The sequence below is a fragment of the Durotheca rogersii genome (genome assembly GCF_024521655.1).
Source record: "Durotheca rogersii strain YMJ 92031201 chromosome Unknown GGS23scaffold_16, whole genome shotgun sequence".
Lineage (NCBI taxonomy): Eukaryota > Fungi > Ascomycota > Sordariomycetes > Xylariales > Xylariaceae > Durotheca > Durotheca rogersii.
This window is the reverse complement of record NW_026251247.1, coordinates 411,912-432,034: the sequence shown is the minus strand read 5'-3', so window position 1 is coordinate 432,034 and position 20,123 is coordinate 411,912. Positions and strand designations below refer to the sequence as shown.

At 53.2% G+C, this 20,123-nt stretch overlaps 3 protein-coding genes across 3 annotated transcripts; 2 read left to right on the top strand and 1 right to left on the bottom strand.

Moving 5' to 3' along the window:
- The first annotated feature begins 1,068 nt into the window (after window positions 1–1,068).
- On the top strand, window positions 1,069–4,470 carry GGS23DRAFT_131663 (Sodium/calcium exchanger protein-domain-containing protein). Its single transcript, XM_051511182.1, has 2 exons — window positions 1,069–3,828; window positions 3,888–4,470. Exons 1-2 carry the CDS (start codon window positions 1,220–1,222, stop codon window positions 4,210–4,212), a joined length of 2,934 nt encoding a protein of 977 aa, XP_051370504.1. The 5' UTR covers window positions 1,069–1,219; the 3' UTR covers window positions 4,213–4,470.
- Window positions 4,471–5,801: 1,331 nt separating this feature from the next.
- On the top strand, window positions 5,802–7,237 carry GGS23DRAFT_131427 (eukaryotic phosphomannomutase). The gene is made up of 2 exons (XM_051511181.1): window positions 5,802–6,504; window positions 6,633–7,237. Exons 1-2 carry the CDS (start codon window positions 5,942–5,944, stop codon window positions 6,883–6,885), a joined length of 816 nt encoding a protein of 271 aa, XP_051370503.1. The 5' UTR covers window positions 5,802–5,941; the 3' UTR covers window positions 6,886–7,237.
- Window positions 7,065–11,650, bottom strand: GGS23DRAFT_131367 (uncharacterized protein). Its single transcript, XM_051511180.1, has 3 exons — window positions 8,968–11,650; window positions 8,215–8,903; window positions 7,065–8,109 (listed from the first exon to the last, which is right to left on the bottom strand). Exons 1-3 carry the CDS (start codon window positions 11,505–11,507, stop codon window positions 7,589–7,591), a joined length of 3,750 nt encoding a protein of 1,249 aa, XP_051370502.1. The 5' UTR covers window positions 11,508–11,650; the 3' UTR covers window positions 7,065–7,588.
- Between the last annotated feature and the right edge of the window lie 8,473 nt (window positions 11,651–20,123).

The window sequence follows — 20,123 nt, the reverse complement described above, 5'->3', positions numbered from 1 at the left end:
TGTCGCATCGCCACGGCCTGTGCCTGTACGGAGCAGGTACCATGCCACTCGACGTGGAACGGAGCTGGGCACCCCCCTTGTGCAGCGTCCCTAAAGGCCTGTATGCCTCCGTACCCACATGTACCTACACCGAGCCAGGCACACCTCTCCGGAGAGCCATGCACACGCCCGCCCAACTGCCGCCCTCGTCCTCTCCCTCTTGACCATAGACCGACCGTCTTTGGTGTGTACCCCTACAGGTTGTCAGAGGCCGCCCATGGCCGCTTGTCTGTAGGCACCTAACCTATACCAATCCATGCACGAGGTACACGTTCAAGTCGCGAACTGAACCTGTCGCGTGCTCGCATTCACCGTCGGGCAGATAAAGCACGGTCTATAGGTTAGGCACCTAGGTACCTTGGGCATCTAATAAGGTGACCTACTACTACTCATGAGAGGTACCTAAGGTCCCTCCGAGATGACGGCTACAGCCTACAGGTACCTAGGTAGGTAGATAATTTAGGTACACTTGAGGTACCCGTTTCCGTACCGGATGGTACCTCACGCACGCGGTATACGTGGTATACCCGCTGTACTTCGGCCCCTGGATTGCGAGGTTCCTCCTCCAGGGGATCCAATGGATTGCGTCGACCGCCAATTGCTTGCCACGCCATTGGCCCGCCCGACCGGTCCGGGGGAGGGCAGAAACTATGTCAATCTCGAATTCATAACCTCTTCTCTACATCATCATCCTCGTCCAATCCTTGCCCTCCCCCCCCGTATCTCTTCCTCTCCCTCCCTCTTTGAGTCCTGGGCGGCCTATCAACCCAACCCAATCTACCACAACTTGCTGCTGCTGATACTGATTCTACCTACCCATCCAGGTGCCTATAGTCTTATCTTCTGTTGTCTCTCTTGCCACTTATTGTTCTTATGAGCCATTACGTCAAATTCGTCCGAACCGCCACTCGTCCGTCGGTGATCCCCAATGTTTCCCCCCCTCTCTCCCTCCCTTTCGTTGCATATCCATCGCAACAGAACCACTCCTAAATAGGTCCATAGAATCATCCCAGACAGGCCGTCGCTGGCCCATAAGTCTCTTGCCCACCCGATACGCGCCCCCTCGTATCACCGTTCCCTCTCCGTCCGTCCACGCGTGCTCCCACGAAACACCCGTACCATACTCGCCGTATGATATCGCTATGGCTCTCTGAGGAGACGCGCCGGGCACTCTGACAACATGGACGCCTCCAGATCCCGGAAGGGGCGGAAGAGGGGATTCAGCCCCCGCCCATTCTATACCGTCGTCTTCCTCCTCACCCTTCTCACCACCTACTCCCTCCTTGTACGGGGAGCTTCCGGGCCGCCCGAAGAGGGACCGCGTCTGGGGAAGCGGTCCGGCGAAGATTGCCATCTAGTCCACAGTGCCCGAGACAAGTGCGACTTCGTAAGGCGGAATTGTCGCGACGACGAGCCGGGCATATTCGAATACCTGACCTTCTACTACTGTGGCCCCGAGCGAGCACGGCCCGTTGCCTTCATGGGTATGGTCATATGGCTGGGCCTGCTGTTCAGTACCATCGGGTTGGCTGCGAGCGACTTCTTCAGTGTCAATCTCAGCACCATCTCGACTGTTCTCGGCCTGAGCGAGAGCCTCGCTGGCGTCACCTTCTTGGCCTTTGGGAACGGGTCACCTGATGTTTTCAGCACCTTCGCCGCCATGGGCTCTAATAGCGGGAGTATGGCCGTCGGTGAGCTGATCGGCGCCGCCGGCTTCATCACGTCTGTCGTCGCTGGCTCTATGGCCCTGGTACGTGAATTCAGGGTCAGCAGGAAGACCTTCGTGCGAGACATATGCTTTTTTATAGCGTCTGTCAGTTTTGCCATGGGCTTCCTGGCCGACGGGAACCTGTATCTCTGGGAGTGTGGTATCATGATCGGTTTCTACATTTTCTACGTGATCGTAGTCGTCAGTTGGCATGCCATTACGAAGAGGAGGAAAGCGCAGCGGGCCCGGGAGTCCCTGTCCCGCAGTCATTTCTACGCTGCGTCGAGCGGCCACAGCAATGACGAGCTGGAGCCTTATAGAGACGACCCAGACGATGACGACACCACACCCTCAGAACGGCGGACTGCCACCCCCGATATCAGCGCGCTAGAACGAGCGCCTAGAATCGAGATCGGTTCTCCTGACGACGACGACGACGACGACGATGACAACGATCATAGACAACACGTTGCCGCAGAGATGACGAGCAGCATGCGAATAAACCGCCCCCGTGGGCGGAGGAGCAATACCACCATCACTCCCATCCGGCCCAGTCTAGTGGGCGCGCTTGAGTTCAGATCGGTCCTGTCGTCGTTGCAGGAGGAGGGCAACGTACGCATGCGGCCAATACTCCATGCCCGCAGCACGTCGGCCGACCTCACGGATCTAGGACTGGATATCGAGACTTCTGCTGTCATACGAGGGAGGAGCAGCGCGCAAACAATTCAGGGCGTCGAGGATGCTTCTGCCGTGACAAGGAACCGCTCCCTGTCATCTGGGGCCATCCTGTCTACCTTTGATGCAAGCCTCGCCCCCCCAGAACCTTCGGAGGATAGGGGGAGAAGGACTCCAAGCCCGCATGTTGTAGATGGGAAATTAGCTCCTCCGCTCAGCGACCAGTTTGGAGGCCTGCAGGCAGATGCCTCTACCAAAAAGGGCGCGTCAGATCGCCCGCCGCTGTTGCATCTTCGCGTTCCTAGCTCCCACGGCAGCGAGAGATCGGCATCGACATCAACATTGTCACCATTCCCTGCATATACGGATTCGCCCCCCGCGGGCACACCAACCTCGCCGAGGCATCCGCATTCGATGCTTCCGACCCCTAGGGAGGAGCGAGACCGCCTGTTTCCTCCTTTTACCCAACGTTCTGGCTCGAAACCCATTTGGTGGTGGCCTTACCGATTACTGCCTTCTCCCTACATTATCTTCACCACTCTATTTCCCACTTTGCAGGGGTGGCGGAGCAAAGGCATCTGGGATAAATTCGTTAGTGTGATATCGGTCCCAAGCATCTTCTTGCTGGTCATTACACTGCCCGTAGTGGAAAACGAGACCCCAGATGACGACTTAGAAGCAGAGAGCGTGGCAGATGAGGCACCACTACTCGCACCGAGCGACGCGGGAAATACAGCAGCACCAACGTTGTCCCTAGAAGTAGAGGTGCCTGTCGAGTCCGAAACGGAGTGGCAACGCTACAGGCGGCGCACAAGGTCTACGGCATCGAGTCGCAGTCGCTCGCCCAGCTTCATCTCTTTAGCGGTGCCTGGCGGCGAAGAAGAGCCAGGCCAAGATCCGGCTGCAGTGGTCTCTTTTCTGTCGGGTGTGCCCATGCCGAAGCCTGTTTCCGAGCTCGGGCAAGGCGATTCGACGGTAACCGACGACGAACCAGCGTGGAACCGCTGGCTGCTAATTCTCCAGATATTCACCGGTCCCCTATTTTGTGTATGCATCGTCTGGGTGAACATGGCCGAGGATTTGGATCGGCCACTACTAGTCCTCGTGAAGGCCTCGCTCATGTCGCTTGTATGCTCTCTAGTCTTACTCGCCCTCTTGCTCGTCACCACGTCGCCAGACCGGCGGCCCAAGTACTACTTCATGTTCTGTTTTCTCGGATTTTGCATCGCGATCGCGTGGATCTCCACGATAGCAGGCGAGGTAGTCGGCGTGCTGAAGGCATTTGGGGTGATTCTAAACATATCGGAAGCAATACTAGGGCTTACCGTGTTCGCGGTCGGCAATTCGGTTGGCGACCTGGTAGCAGACGTGACTGTGGCCCGGCTCGGATATCCTGTCATGGCCCTGTAAGCTGTTCCCCAGCAGAATATCCGCCCGTCGGTTGCTTAGCTAACCTCTGTCATAGATCTGCCTGTTTCGGTGGTCCTCTGCTGAACATACTCCTCGGAATCGGCCTAGGGGGTGCATACCAGGCGATAAGCGCAGCGAAGGAGGGTAGGGACCCCGATACGCCGATACACTACCGACCGTACCGCATACAAGTTACCGGGACGTTGATGGTTTCTGCGATAACCCTGCTCTTCACGTTGCTCGCGCTGCTCGCTGTGATCCCGATAAATAAATGGATTATGAGCAGGAAGATTGGGTGGAGTCTGATCGGGCTCTGGTCCATCAGCACGGTGATGAACCTCGTCATCGAGATAACGGGTGTGTGGAGTGATATAGCATAGAAGCCCCCGACGAACTCCCGGCGGCAGAGATACGATTGCCGTTTATGGCATGCGCAGCGGTCGCTTGTTATGCTCCACCCACCTCAGTTTTGACGACCTAAACCGGCGTAACGCACCGAGAATTCCGTCTAAGTCGTGACACTGCGAAAAGTTGGGATGAGTTCTTTCTTTTTTTTTGGCCTCCTCTTAAGGGGGTTAGTACGGCTTCATAGTGAACCTGATAGATTATCGAAAAGGTAACAACTTACACGGGCATGATGGTTAGGGCCCAGAAGTTCCGATGTGATCTCATGAAACACTACCCGTATAGGATTCGGCATTCGAAATAAGGTGCCTCTTTACGGAATACAACCGCAAGATGGGTGAGTAGGAGAAGAGACCGGGGCTCACTAGCTAGACGCCCCAGACGCGACGCCCTCTCTTCGGGACAGATTGTCTGGCACCCTAGTCTCTCTCTCGTCGTGACCCGGACAGCTGTCGGCTATCCTCCCACCCCCCTATCCGCTTCCACTCTGAGCGCTCGCATGGGTTCTCTATCGTAACGAGGGGTAGACGTTGGAGATTCGGAGGCTTAGCGGACGCGCGTCGCGAGGCGCGGAGGAAAGGGCAGGGAGCCGGCCCAGGGGACTGATGCATGACAGGGAGGTGTGTGATTGGGAGTCATGGTGAGGCTTGATAATAGAAGACAACACCGTGTCGTGTCTCGGGAGATCGTATTCTACTTCGCACCGGATATGACACAGACGTTCGTAGGGCATATGGCTACCCCGGAGTTAGTAGCGAACACGATGGCCTCTCCGGGTGAGATTGGCTCTCCTTACCACCGGTTGCGAGCGTGTCGTCAGCCATGCCATGCCATGCCATGCCGTGTACCTGCATAGGGAGGTAGGTGATTGGGAGGCTTATAGGCATGGCATGCCGGGATACGGGACATGGCCTCGAGTATGAAGAACAAATAGATGTCTAGGGCAGATGGGCACCCAAGGTATTTGCCAACCTTGCAGTATACTGAAGCGAACTCAACTTGAATAGTTCTGTCTACTAACCTTTGGTAGGTTTATGCATCATATGGTTCGGTTAGGTACCTACCCAGGTAGGTATTGTACCCTCCCTTGTACCTACAATTATAGACACATGGACACAGCTCACAGCTCCCCTACCCGACCCATGTGCTTGCATTAGGTACCTGCCTAGTACTTACCTGCCTCTAAGATGGACAGAGCATGTGGGCCGAGCCGGGTCCCGATTGGCGTATGCCCATAGCATTTCTTGACCGCCTTCGCGCTCTTCATACCGCCATTTGTATACAATACATCTCTTCGCGCATATTCATAGCTTAAATATGATGTACCTGGACCTACACGACGTCGCCCTAGCGATAGGTACCTACAGGAACCTAGCAATGTACCCCTCAGCGCAGAGCCCCTCCCCCTCCATTTCGGGACCTAGCAACCTAGCAACCACGAAGACAGGACAGCTATCACCTTTCTTCCTTTTCATTCCCCCTCCGCTCTACAAATAACTGCCATAACCCATTGCCTCCATATACCGACCGGCCTCGTACGCAGCTCGTCAGACCATCCATCTACCGGAGGTACCCTCGCCCGAGACCGCATATTCACTCATCCTTCCATCCTCCCTCCCTCTCTCTCTCTCCTGCTGCGGAGAGAAGACGAAGAAGCCCCAGTCTACCGAACCCCCACCAAGCAGCCAGCGCAGCCGAAAAACCATGGCGGCCGCCAATGCCCCGTCGTACCCTCCGCTGGAGGACCGGCCGATCAAGAACACGATCTGCTTGTTCGACGTGGACGGGACGCTGACGCCGGCGCGGCAGGGGGCGTCGGCGGAGATGCTGGCGGCGCTGGCGGCGCTGCGGCAGAAGGTGGCGATCGGGTTCGTGGGGGGCTCGGACCTGCGGAAGCAGGAGGAGCAGCTGGGCGCGCCGGCGGGGCGGCCGGTGGCGGCGCTGTTCGACTACTGCTTCAGCGAGAACGGGCTGACGGCGTACAAGCTCGGCGCCGAGCTGCCCTCCAACAGCTTCATCCGCTGGCTCGGCGAGGAGCCCTACCAGGACCTCGTCAACTGGGTCCTCCGCTACGTCGCCGACCTCCGCCTCCCCCTCAAGCGCGGCACCTTCGTCGAGTTCCGCAACGGCATGGTCAACATCTCCCCCGTCGGCCGCAACGCCTCCACCGACGAGCGCAACCAGTACGAGGCCTACGACAAGGTCCACAAGATCCGCGAGACCATGGTCGCCGAGATGCGCGAGCGCTTCGCCCACCTCGGCCTGACGTGAGTTTTTTTCCTTTTTTTTTCTTTTCTTTGCCATTCTACGCAGATACGCACGAAAAGAAAGCAAAGCCAACGACGCACCCAAACCCCGCGCTAACCACACACACACACCCCGCGCGCGCGTGCAGCTTCTCGATCGGCGGGCAGATCTCGTTCGACGTGTTCCCCGAGGGGTGGGACAAGCGGTACTGCCTGCGGCACCTGGAGGCGGAGGCGGAGAAGCCGGGCGGGGTGCGGTACGAGACGGTGCACTTCTTCGGCGACAAGACGGAGCCCGGCGGCAACGACTGGGAGATCTACACGGACCCGCGCGTCACCGGCCACGCCGTCCGCAGCCCCGACGATACCCTGCGCCTGCTCAAGGAGTTGTTCGACATCTAACCGAGGCGCCGCGGGGGGAGGGGGCGGGGGAGGGATAAGAAAAAAGGAGGCGAGGCCGGGGTTGGACGGACGCTCCGATAGTCATACGCTCCGACACACACACACACATATATATATAGATATATACAAAGAAGTAAACGCCGTACCTGGCTAGATATATGAAGGCTGAGTGACGACCCTAGAAAGGAGCGGTGCCCGTGCCCTCTTCTCCTTCTTTTTCTCTCTCCCCCGTCCGATAGATTAAAATACCCACGACAGAACGGAGACCCGGGAGTATGCGCTCGAGTGATGATACGTAGGGAGGAGTGGCAGTAGCCGTACTGGCGATGCGAGGAGGGAGAAGGCGGGGAGGAGTATCTGCCCATCTGGGTCTCGGCGTTTAACTCGCTAGGTTCTCGAGGTACGAGGTAGAAAGGGGGGTGAAGACGCGCCGCCCCGGCCGTCCTTTGCACACGTAAACCGGATGTCCGCACGCTGGTAATGTAGCTACGATAACGACATAGCATGGCACAGCCTAACAGACTAACTACACCGCGCGGCAACATGCGTACAGACTACATCTCGCCACCACACACCATCGCCCATCACCACGACAGCTACCGCTAGGTACAACCGCAGCTAGCGCCGCTCACTCTGCCTCCCTTTGCCTCCCCTTCTCTCCTCCTCACCTCCCGTCCACACTCCCCCCCACTCAACTTGCCTTTTACCGCCCGAACTCGAGGTGCGGCACGATGACGGGCCCGTACTTGGTGGGCGCGGTGAACGCGCCGTCGCCCTGGACGACGAAGTCGACCGCGAGGCTGAGCTTCGTGAGGCCCCCCTCCTTCTGGGGCAGCGGCTGCGCCTGCCCCGCCTGCTGGAGCTGCATCAGGAGCTGGTGCTGCTGCTGCTGCGCCGCCGCGTCCGGGTCGAACGCGACCACGGCGACGTAGTTGCGCCGCCCCATGAGCCGCTTGAGCTCGCGCGGCGCCCCGCTCGCGTCCGTGTGGAAGATCTCCATCATGTCCTCCTTCGTGTCGCTCACCTCGTGCGCCGTCGAGCGCTGCCCGTTCGCCGGCACGTAGTGCGCTCGCCCGCTGCTGCTCCCGCTGCCGTTCAGCATCTTCAGGATGTAGTGCGCCGCCGGCGCCGCCACGATCGGCGACGTTACGATCTGGTACATCGTCTTGTGATCGTGCGGGTGCGCCGGGTCGTGTACAAGGCCGGCGCCTGCCGCGTTGACATCTGCACTTCTCGGTAAGCCTTCTTTCTCTTACAGGCTGCTTTTCTTCTGGGGTTGGGAGGGGGACGGGATGGTCCGAGACAATAGGACAAAGACAATGTACGTACCTCCTGACAAGAACGTCATCCGCAAGCCCTTCTGGTGCGAGATGCCTTGCAGCGTACGGATCAGATATGTTCGCTCGAGGTCCTTTGTTTCGTGGGTCCACATGTCCTTCAAGATCTCGCCGATATCGAGATCGCCGAACTGGTTCACGACGTTACCCATGAGTCCGGACTTGCCGACCGCCTTCTTGACCGAGCTGAAGCCCTGGGCCACCATCTCCTTTCCGCCGACGATGCCGGCTACCGAACTCGTCACCTTGCCGAGCACGTTGTACGTCGTGTTGACCGCCTTCTTGCCCGTAGCGAACGTGTTGGCCAGGCTCTCCACCGTATCCAGCCGCGGGTAGATGAGCGGCACCGACAGCATCCATAGGCAATGCTGTACGCTAGGCGGCAACATCGCCACCTTCGGAAACAACCCCTGATATGTCGGCCCCGCGAGCACGCGGTTTTGCGTCCGCTCCGACCTCAGGTCCACACCCACCACCACCACCGCCGGCCCTAGGTACTTGACGAAGTGCCAGCCCTGGCCAGTGACCGTGAACAAGTCCAGGTCGTGGTTGACGTTGCGCAGGACCTCGAGCGTCGTGTGGTGCTGGAAGAGCAGGTACATGTCCACTGCAATCCGGCCGATGTTCTTGAACATCTGCGAGTTCTGCATATAGTCTGGGTAGGAGCCGTAGCCGTCGAATCTGACACGCCGAGTTAGTACCCGCACCACGCACAACCAGTCACGCACGGCTATGGCCAACTTACATGTCGTGATCGTCAATCTGGCAGATGTGTGGGATCTGCGCGAACGCCTCGCGTAGGAACGGCTGGTCGAAGTGGCTGGTATAGAAGTGGAAATACGCGTGCGTAACGTCCTCCTCGTGGCGCGCCGTCCACGCCGCGTTCTTTCTGTTGTCCTTACCCGGCATGGCGAGCCACTGCTTGAGGAGAGGCACCTCCTTCCACAGACGATCGCCGTAGATCTGGTCGCCGAGGCCGAGCTGGACGTGGAAGCCGCCGCAGTCGACGTTCTTCTGCAGCACGTCTTTCCACATGAAGCCCAACCCGCCCAGCTTGCTACGCTCACTTTGTGACGTGCTAGCGGCAAAGTCGTTGCCCGAGTGCGCCACGATCCGCCAGCCCATTTCGCTGCGGCCCGCGACCACGAATTCGTACCGCGTGCACCCCAGATGCGACGTCACCGCGTATGTCCATCTTTCGGTCGTCTCGCCCATCTGCAAGTCGACGTCGTACTTAAAGAAATGCCACCGCTGGTGCGTGTATATATTGTGAGGCACTAGCTGTCGCGGATTCGGCGACAGGTCGACGCTGAGGTGGAGGTGAATCGTCGGCGGCTGCGGGGTGTCCGTGACGATGAGGATGCTACCGAGCCAGACGCCCTTCTCGACATCCATGTTGACGTACCGCAGGTAGGGGCCAAAGTATACGCCATTCGTCGGCTGCACCTTGTACATATCCACGCCGGTGCCGCCGGGTGGGCCCGTGAAGCCAGCGGCGGTCGGTGTCGCCGTTGCGACACTCATGATACTCTCGGCGTACCCGGGCGTCTGCGGCGGGAACATGGGTGACGCCAACGCGCTCTGCTTGCCGAGCATAGGCGAGGCGAGGGGGTTGCCGTAGGTCGACGCGGTAGGAGATAGAGGAGCGACTTCATGTTGAATAGGGTTGGGTCCCTTGGGGAACTCCCACTGCGTCGCCTGCGTCGCCAGGTGGATATAGTAGTACTGGCCGGAGTTCTGGTCGAGATGCGCGATCCAACCCTCCGGTAGCGGTGGCGGCTCGGTCGGACCTTGTCCCTGGAAAGGCGAGGGTGTGTGCGTGACGGCCTGAGCCTGCTGGCCGTTCGCTTGGGTCTCCGGCCGCGGATCGTTGGCGAATGCGGGGTGTCCAGGGTGTTGCAGAGCCGGAGATGCTAGTCCAGCTGCCGCCGCTGTTGCCGCTACCGCTACCTCGGCCTGCTTCTTGGGCGGCGATGTTGATTGGGTAGCCTGAGCAGGCGTCGAGCTCGAGCTCGGCTGGCTAGGCCGTTGCTTCTCGTTGGGGTACGCCGAAGAGGCTCCAGCCGGATTGATGCTAGAGTAGGCGGGTGGAGGACTGGGCGACATCTGCATCCGTTGGAAGTCCTGTTCCAGCACACTGATCTGGAGAGCAGGTCCGGCGTTGGCGTTGGCGTTAGCGTTGGCACTCGGGTTAACGTTTGCGCTCGAGGTTGTGCTGGCGCTCGACGGCCGGGTCAACTGGGCGCTGGAGACAGGGGAAACGGCAGGGCTGGCGACGGGGTTTGCTCCCTGGTACACCGTGGGAGGTCCATGAGGTTGTTGATCCGGAGCCTCCGTCGGTGTCCACGGGCGAGGAGGTAGCTGAGTAGCCGGGGGTAGCTGCGTAGCTAGAGGCAGCTGGATAGCCGGGTGTTGTGCGTATTGCGCCAGTCGTTGGGACGCGGCCGGGCTCTGGAGGCTGCTGAGTGTCGCGGTGCCGGATATTCCAGCGGCGGCGTACCGCGCCTCAATCCCGCCTCCCGGGATGTTGCCTGGCTCAACGACGGGCGTCTCGGGCGGGGGCGGAGACCCTCGGCTCGCCCGCGTAGTTGACGTGGAGGCCGTCGATGAGAAGCGGTTGACGCCACTTTCTGCAGGCATTCCGAGGGTGTTGCTGTTGTCGGGAGTCTGAAGTCGCGCATTGCTGTTCAAACCTGAGCTCGAACCGACGGAGTTCACTTTGGGTGGCGGATAGTAAGGCTTCTTTTGATAGCTAGGAAAGGTCGTCGCGGAAGAGACGGCAGCCGGCTTCGGTGGGTTGGCCAGGGGTTTCGCGAAGAGACCACCGTCATCCGCGGGGGGGCTGCCGGGGCTGAGCGCTCCTGGCAGAGGTCTCGGGGCAGTCCCCCGCCGCTCTGCGAGGCCAGGCCCCCTCTTGTCGACGGGGCTCGTATCTAATCGGGGGGTGGTGTCATTGGGAGTGTGTGTGTTGATGGGACTCGCGTACACCCTCCCGGCGGACGGCCGACGCTCGTCGGCGGGGTAGGGGGGTCGAGTCGATTGCGAGGGCTGGCCCAACCCACTGTCGTCGTCGTCAGGGTAGGGTAGAGGCGCAGCAGAGCTCGAGGCCCCCGGCGGCAGGGGAAAGGTCGGCCTGGACGATACCGGCGTGGGATATCTGAAGCGATCGGACGAGGGCTTGGGGCTCTGGGGCTTGAATATCTTCAGAGGCTCGACGGTAGGGCTGTCGCAGTCATCCGACGGCTTGCTGAGGAACATCTCATCCGGCTTCCCGCGGCGATCCATCCTGTTTCACGTCCTCTCCTGTACGCGGAGCGCGAGGCGACCGACAGGCGCAAGGTGAGGGCAGCAGGCGCGGGATGGCGCAGGCAGAGGTGACGTCGACGAAATTTTACCTGTACGGCGCCCCTCCACGACCGGGTTTGGAGGATGCGTAGGTGGACAGCAGATGGGGTCGGATCTCTGGCGACCAGGTGGGGGGGATGCGATGGTTGGTTAGATTCTGGGCTACGATCGATGGCGATGCTCAAGCTGACAACTTCAAGGTGAGAAAAGAGATGGGAATGGCCGGATTACAGGACGGAAACAAGACAGACATAAGCGACACGGACAGACGAAACAAACTTGAGAAGAACAAGATGTCCTCGAGGCGGTTCTGATATGCGACCAGCCGTCCGACCCGTGTTGGGAGGGGGAGGCAGCTTGTCCCACAGACCCGATGGGTTCTGCTGTTGCTTGGCAGTTCGCCTGACAGGCCTGAGTGATTGGCGGCCGTCGAGCAGGCGCCTAAGGTATAGGGAAATGCGGAAGAAGAGGGTTATTCGAAGCGCCCGATTGCTGATGGGTTGGACGCGACAGGTACCGGCCGGCTCCCTCGCATGGGCATCCTGCGTGACTGGCTGCCGTCCCTGGTATATCGCCTGGCATGTGCCATCGAGAGAGCTGGGAGACTCGACGACGCTCTCTACAACACGACATGCCCACCTACTAAGGTACATACCTACCTACGTTTACCTACTAGGGTGGCGGCAGTACGACAGAGAGTCGTGGTAGGTGGCAACAGGGAGTTGTAAGTAGAGAGGAGGAGAGCGTTGCCAACCGATCGGACTCTCTGCGTCCGTCTGCGCCCGTCTGCGCCTCTGGTCTCGAGCTGACGGAGGGGGGAGTCGACGGTGCGAGGGGGCGTCGACGGCTTGGTAGCACTAGTGGTGTCCAAGTATAGCGGGGGGAGGTTTGCCGCTGGTGTGGAGAATGCTCCCGTCGACAAGGAGGCATCAGGGTCACGACACCACAACATGGGATGGGTTGCGAAAAGGGCAAAGAGGAGGAGATGGGACTCGGACTTGACGCCAGTCCAGCCCGAGCGGTTATCGACGCCGGCCTCATTTCCTTGCGTGGCACCGTGCCCTACTTTCCTTGCTGGGGCATACACAAGAGGTAACTAGGTAATCTATAATACCTATGCGGGGTACCTACATACCTGTCTATATTACACGTATATACCTACTTATGCATACCTATATTATAATATTAACTACAGTATAGACCTTCACGTATCGCCTCCCTCTACACGTACAACTTCCCGTGTAATAGCGGAAGGGGGAAGACGCCGCCTGAAGAGAGGCCATCGTGGGCTCGCTTCAGAGGTATGTGTTCCCGCGGTGACCCCCCTATGTGAGGCGGTGCTGCGCCTGTCACATGCCGACCTAAGGCAGGTAGGTACCTCTCCTCCTCCTCGTAGTTATTTATACCTATGTCTACCGGCTCTCGGCTCTGCGAACAGGAGCATGCACGGTCATGCATAGCTGCAGCCGGGCATGTGGGCGATCGTCGAGGCGTTCCGCCGCGCGGGTTGGGAGCCGTCCGACGGCTTGCCCATCAACCCTATAGCACCCTAGGTAGGTGGTAGGTAAGGTAAGCCACGCTTTCACGGGCCACGCCCTCACGGACCATGCCTTCACCGACCACGCCTTCACCGACCACGCCTTCACCGACCACGCCTTCACCGACCACGCCTTCACCGACCACCGCGTTGAGACCCACGAACGCGCTTTTCAACGTGATGCCCTTCCGTAGAGTAAATACCCCTTTAATTTCTCGGTCAATTTTGATCTTCAGGATTTCCTTTTGCCATCAATCTCTTCCTGATTTCTTACCGATTCAGCAATATCTTCAAAAGATTCCCGAGTCCGCGCCGATGCCACTGTACGACAAGCTTTATACAACATGAGCATCCACAAAGCTGCCCTCGAATCGCGCACCCCTCGTTCATACCCGACGCGCCGTCTCGCTCGCACACCAACCAGAGAGGCGCTGAATAAGGACCGCGAAAAGCCCCTATCGTCGAGATTCACGGTCATGAAGGATGGGGCGTCTCTCGATCACGGCCGGAGCAATCGGAGATGGTTGCAAGACCTAAAGCACCTGATTCCGCGATGTTGTCTGTTCCAGAGCGCATCAAAAACGCCACCACTATCCAAGAACATCGAAAGCTCTGTCGAATGCTCCTCGACGCCTGTCCTTCTGATAACGCATCTGTCAGGCGATTTGTTCGCAAAATGGGTTACGTCCTGGATCAGCAGTTAAAAATGATGGCGGCTAAGGACGCACAGATTGAATATCTAACCGCCAGGGTCGCTTTCAAGAAGTGCAGGAAGATGCGCCTAACGCCAGGGCGACGCTTCGCACGAGGGCGGTATATAAAGACGAAGGAAGCGAAGATGAAGTGCCCAGAGAACACGAAACGGCGTCGGAGACGGCGGAAAGCGAAGGGACGCGGGTGGAAGACTGTATCAAGGTCGCAACGCCATAATTAGCAGGCTTCAATTAATTTTAGTGATGTGAATATCTTCAATTGTTGTGGTGGTTGAAACGTGATGCTCAATTTAGGTGGTTCGTGGAGGAGTGGCCCGTGGAGGTGCGTGTAGGTTAACTTACCTCACAAGCATTGCAGCTTCGACGGTGAAGTGTGAGTATGTTGCCTTGGGCTAGGCATCTCATGTCTCCCACCTTGGAAGCGCTTCGGATCGTGGCTATTGACATCGAAGCATGTTTATACTACGTGCCTGTATAGGCACGGGATGGAAATTGCGGGAGACTGCCTCCATCCCAAGTGTGTTGCTACGTAGGTCCGTCCAATTTCTGTCGATTGGATAGGACGCTTTACGCCACGAGCGAGACACCGGGTTAGCAAAAGCAATCCGAGCTCAGGCTTATTCGTGAAGGAAACCCGGATCCAACGTCTCCACAACCTGCTCCAAGTCGGAAAGGAGAGGAGTGGGAATCTGGCAGTTGGAATAAGAAGACGATGCATGAGCCAGTACGTAAGTCGCCGACCCAGCCTCTACCTACACTTTCGGACTCAGGAACCAGGCGTATCCGCGGGGGCCTCGACGGCTATTCTTAACCATACGCATGCCGTTAATGCAAGGGGGCCGATCTTCTTCTGACCTCGACATCGCATCTGCACCAGAGTCTACAGTTGGCGATGCGCAGGCTGCATCCCAGTAGCGACGAGGCCCAGCTGCTGCTGCACCGCCCTACTAAAAATAGCTAGGTATCGCGGACGTAGCTACAGCCGGGGCGGGGAGGGAGTGTCGGCGGCCCGGCCGTCCGCGCGTGAGAGCATGCGCGCGAGGGGAGCGCTGAGGTTATCTTGTTAGTGGAGGCCTTTACTGCGTACAAAGGTCGTTAGTGACGCAACGGGATGCGACATGGCTATACGTCTTTAGAGTCTTATCAGACAGGAATAAATTATCTTGGAGGTACCTAATTCGCGAAGCCGAAGACAGTGGCGGTTCGATGTCGGCGGGTTCTTCCTCGTCGATCGAGAGCGAGGGTCGTAGGGCCGACGACTTTCGGTTCGTCGAAGCCTCGAAATGGGCAATGACACGGGAGAACCTACTCTTAAACTGTCGCGTTGATCTATACCCAGGGGGGGCGAATCCGACTTGCTGGCTCATTCGCGACGTTGAGGCTTCCATCCCAGTAAGCGTTGATCCAGTCAACCCCCGATCCTCGTGGTTGGTGATAGGTCTTCACTAATACCCACCCATACTATGACAGAACTAACCTGTCGCGCGACGCATTTCCCAGTACAATTCGACGTACCTTTTCTACGCTTACAAGTCTGTGAAGAATTGAATAAACAGCATCAAGACGCGCCGACGAGATTGCGTAAGCCGTGAAGGGCTGACTGAGTTGTCTCGGGCTTAAGCTACGCCTTAGGCAAATTGGATTCGTAGGCCGGCTGTCCACAACTACATAACAGCACGAGCCGCAATGCTGCGTCTAGTTTAGATCATGGTGAGCCTAGCGAGTTGGCCCGAACGACGGGCCAGGCCAGACCAGGCAGACGGCCCGTCGTACGTGGCTCGCGGGCGCCGCGTCAGAATATCGCCTTCAGGCCAGCTCGGACCCCCCCCGGCGCCATCATCCTCCCCACGGCCGCATCGTCGACATTCGAATGCGTGCGTGCTTCCATCTGCTTCTCCCCAGAACAATCAGCGTGTTGGCCCCTAGATAGCTCAACTGCCTAGGCATCCCGTCTCCGCTAAGCTGTGCCTCCGGTCTCTAGTCTTACGGAGTCGCCCATAGTCGCGATCGAGACCTATAAAGAAAATCGGACGCGAAACGCATCCGGTGGTATAATGCCGGCGCATGGCCCCGAGGGGGAGAGAGGGGGGAAGAGGGGGATTGCATCCGAGTCCGTCGCATGCCACAAGGCGATGAAGATGATAGCCTAGCTAAAGTCATAATCGAACCCAACTGTTAGTTTCAGTTGCCTGGTCGGAACTGAGAATCCCTACAACTCATCTCTTGCGTCTTATATAATTAGTCCCCGTGGGCCGGGTTAAGGATGGATAGACGACGATCTTAACCCGAGAATTGCCCAAGGCATCGGCTTCCACCTGTTTACCTCGGACCCGAATTGCACCTTATACGCCCGAGAACCCCTCTAAAATAAGGCCCGAATTATTCTGCTTCGCAGAATAATTCGGGCTTATTTTTAACGTAAACGCTAAAAATAATAACCTATCCGGAGGATAGAGAGATATAGAAAGTATACTTAGTTTATTTAATAACGATTTTTAGAGCTACGAACTTTATTTATTATAGAAAACCTAGAAAACGTAAGAAATTATATATAGAAAACTTATAGTTTATACGAAACTATCTTTTATAAATTCGAAACTAGTTTAAATTTTTACGTTAACGCATATTATATTAAATAAAGCGTACATTATTTACGATAAAAAACGTATATAGTAAAACGAATTTAAGAAGAATAAAACATAAAAGAAATCTAATATAGAAAAATTTTTTTAAAGTTAAAATTACGTAGGTACGTAATTTCTATATTAAAAAAAGGCGCTATGCCTAATAAAACTACGAACCTTTTAAACTTATATCTTCATTACTTCTTTTTACGTTTCTTTTCTGCTTTTTTTTACGTACCCGTATTTTTTTCTCGTAATATACGTAGGATTTCTCGTAATAATTCGTTACTAAAAAGAGCGTTAATATCTAATCCTTATTACTTTATAACCTGCTCTTCCGCCTTCCGGATTACCTTTTTAATTTTCTTATAGACTTTATTAAAAGCTTATTTTAAATTAGAATTTCTACGCTAACGTACTTTATTACGTATTAACGTACCTTTTTATTAATTTTTTTAAAATCGAAAGCTTTTTTTAATTTTATAAATTTAACGAGCTTTAGCTCGGTCTCCCGGGGTACCTTAACGTAAGCGCAGTAGCCCTTATAATAATAATAGTAGCGATTATCTTTTATACTTATTAGTTATCGCGTATACGTAACTTTCCGCGTTTTCTACGCTATTTTATATACCGGTTCTTTTTACGTAAGCGTTCGTTTATAATCGACTAATTCGTTTAAAGTATACCTTATAAGGTAACGCTTTTTCTTCGTCGTCGTCGTCGTCGTTACCGTCGTCGCTACCGTCGTCGTTACCGTCGTCGTCGTCGTCGTCGTTACTACTAATAAGGAAGCGGATTCGGTTTATAGGTAGATTCTATATAGTAAAATTAACGCCTACGTATATTATTACTTAATCGCGTACTTTTTTTCATACCATAAAGTTCGTAAAGCATAATTTACTTTATAAGATATACTAGGAAAGGAAGGATCGCTATCGCTACCGGCGGCCGCTAGGTCGCTAATACTACTTATCGTAGTATTAATATTAGCTACGCGGTAGGCGTCGCTAGCCGATAATTAATCGAAGCCTAAGTTAGCGAACTCGGTAATCGAAATCCTAGATATTACTTTAATTAATTAAATTTATCGCGCGCGTATTAAATTTCTTACTTTTTTTAACTACTTTAATCTTATTTTATTAAATAAAAGACTACGAAATATCGTTAGCGTTCGTTTTAAGCTTAATTAATTATATGTAAAGGTTTAAACTTACGTAATTATAGAAAGGATAGGAGGCGTAAGAAAAAAAAAAGGAAATAATAAAAGTAATTAATAATAAGAAATAAGTTATTTTATTTCGTAAATAAGAAAGCGTTATAGGAAGTCGCGATTAAAGGAAAATACGGCGCTAGTTATTAAGGAAGTCGCGATATCTTTATACGTTAAAAAGGAACGACGTACTTTAGGAAACGCTCCGTAATTAAAGCAAGAGAAACGTACTTCTATATAAAAAATAATATATCTACGCTACTTTTATACCCGTATTCTTTACTTTTACGCGGTTTAGCTATATAGAGATTAATTAAAGTATTATAAACTATACTCGCTCGATAAAATTAACGTATATACGCTACTCTTATTCGTTATTTATAACGCTAAAGTACGTTATTTATAAGGATATCGTAATAAGTATAAAGGTTAAATAAATAATTATATACGTAAACGAAGATTTCTATTTTCTAGCTTAGCTTTTATACCTACGAAATATATATTAGCTTAAATATTAACGAACGTAAAAAGAAACTTACTATTTATTAGCTTCTTATATACCGTATTCCTATAAAACGACTCGTCGAATATTAGGCCTTATAACGAGATAACCCTAGAGTAAACGACGTAATTTAACCTTAACGCGAATTCCTTTTCTATAATTCTAACGATAACGTAAAGAATAATAATATCCTACGCTTTATAAACGGTTATTACGTATAAAATAATTAAAGGGAATTATTTTCGTATATAGGAAATACCCTTATAATCGAACTCCTAGCGCTCGCGTAATATTAGTACTACCTTTTTCCCTCGAAAATCGCGTAGCTTATTTCCCTAAGTATTTTTAAACCTAGGTCCGTCGTAATCGTCGAAAGCTATTATAATTATTATTAGCGGCTCGCGTTTAGGATTAACGCCTTACGCTTAACTTATATCGTAAATAAAGCCTTAGGAGTTATTTATAAGCCGTATTTCGGAAGAAATATTACGTAATAATATTACTCGAACGTTTATATAAAGTAATAGCTTAAAGGAAAGGTTACCGGTTAAGTCGCTAAGCGCGTTTAACGCTTCTCGGCCGTAATAAATAACGTACGTTTAAATAACTAGCGAATTAAGCGTTACGAGATAATTAAAATTATATTAAAGTACCTCTTTACGCGTAAAGTATATACGTACCGCTTCTTTAAAGCCGAAACGATCTTACTTAGTTAATACCGCGGCTACTTTTATAAATAAAAGCTAGAACGATTCGGCGGAAACTTACGTTAAGCGTAACTCGTTTAACGCTTTTCGAAAAGGCGCCTAGTTCTCGCCTACCTAGCGCTAAACTACCGATAGAAATACCGACTTAAAAAAAGCTTTATACGTATTATAACCGACGAATTTATTTACCGAAAGATACGTCGAATTAAGAGTATAGATAGGCTTTAATAATACTAGGAATAACTAAAAGAAGTCGCCGATTAAAATTACATTTACGCTATTAAAAACCCGCGAGTTACGCGGGAATATCTACCGTAAACGGCGGTTAATAAACCTAAGTATACGTAGCTTTAATATATTCTTTTCGTCGATAATTAAATAGCGAAGGTTAGCAAGGCGTCGTTATACCTTAGCAAAAACGTTATTAAAAAGCGGTTTAAAGCTACGCTTTACGAATAAACGAAGAAAAGAATATATCGTTCTTCCGCGAATATTATTATTCGTAGCGCTAATTAAGGTAATAAGAGCTACCGAGTCTTAAGTAAAAGCCTAGCGAACGTAAGAGGTTAAAATCTTAATTAGATACGATTTTTTAATACCGCTACTACCGTCGATTTAAAATAAAAGCTAGTCTTAATTACGACTTTATACGTAGCCGAGAACGGTATCGTAAATTAGCCTTTATTCCGGATTTAACGTATTACGGATATCTAAGGAAACGATTTCCTATTCCGGCGTATCCGTAATACTTATTATTTCGCGTTAATAAGTAGAATCGTAAAAGTAAGGATACTTATATCGGGTTACGTATATAACCTAATCGTAGTTTACGTCGATATTTCTATTCCTAAGTACGTTAAATATTTCCTACGTAAGTATTTAATTCGGGAATAGACGCGTTAATTTAACCTAGTCCTTTTCGTTTAAAGCTTATTCTTTTTCCTCTAGGAGCTCGAACTCCTCTTCGTCGGGTCCGGGAAGGTCGCCGTAATAGTTATCCTCGTATTAATAAGTTACTTAATATCGCGTATACGTTAATATATACGTTAGAAATTAGGTACCGTTAATTAAAAGTAGCTCGTTCTTATTAATATACGGATAATTTAATATAAATTTAACGCGGTAAAACGACTTTAGCTCGCTAAGGCCCTTATTTACGCGATAAATAAGGTAATAATTAAGTATACGCTTTTTTACGTTACGTTAAAAAGGGCGCTAATCGTAAGCGTATAGCTTATTAAAATTCTAAATTAATACGAAGCG

Coding starts and splice junctions, on each gene's coding strand:
- GGS23DRAFT_131663 (XM_051511182.1), top strand. CDS start 1,220: ATGGACGCCTCCAGATCCCGGAAGGGGCGGAAGAGGGGATTCAGCCCC. Junction 3,829..3,887: donor GGATATCCTGTCATGGCCCT/GTAAGCTGTTCC, acceptor CCTCTGTCATAG/ATCTGCCTGTTTCGGTGGTC.
- GGS23DRAFT_131427 (XM_051511181.1), top strand. CDS start 5,942: ATGGCGGCCGCCAATGCCCCGTCGTACCCTCCGCTGGAGGACCGGCCG. Junction 6,505..6,632: donor TTCGCCCACCTCGGCCTGAC/GTGAGTTTTTTT, acceptor GCGCGCGTGCAG/CTTCTCGATCGGCGGGCAGA.
- GGS23DRAFT_131367 (XM_051511180.1), bottom strand. CDS start 11,507: ATGGATCGCCGCGGGAAGCCGGATGAGATGTTCCTCAGCAAGCCGTCG. Junction 8,904..8,967: donor CAGATTGACGATCACGACAT/GTAAGTTGGCCA, acceptor TCGGCGTGTCAG/ATTCGACGGCTACGGCTCCT. Junction 8,110..8,214: donor GATGACGTTCTTGTCAGGAG/GTACGTACATTG, acceptor CGAGAAGTGCAG/ATGTCAACGCGGCAGGCGCC.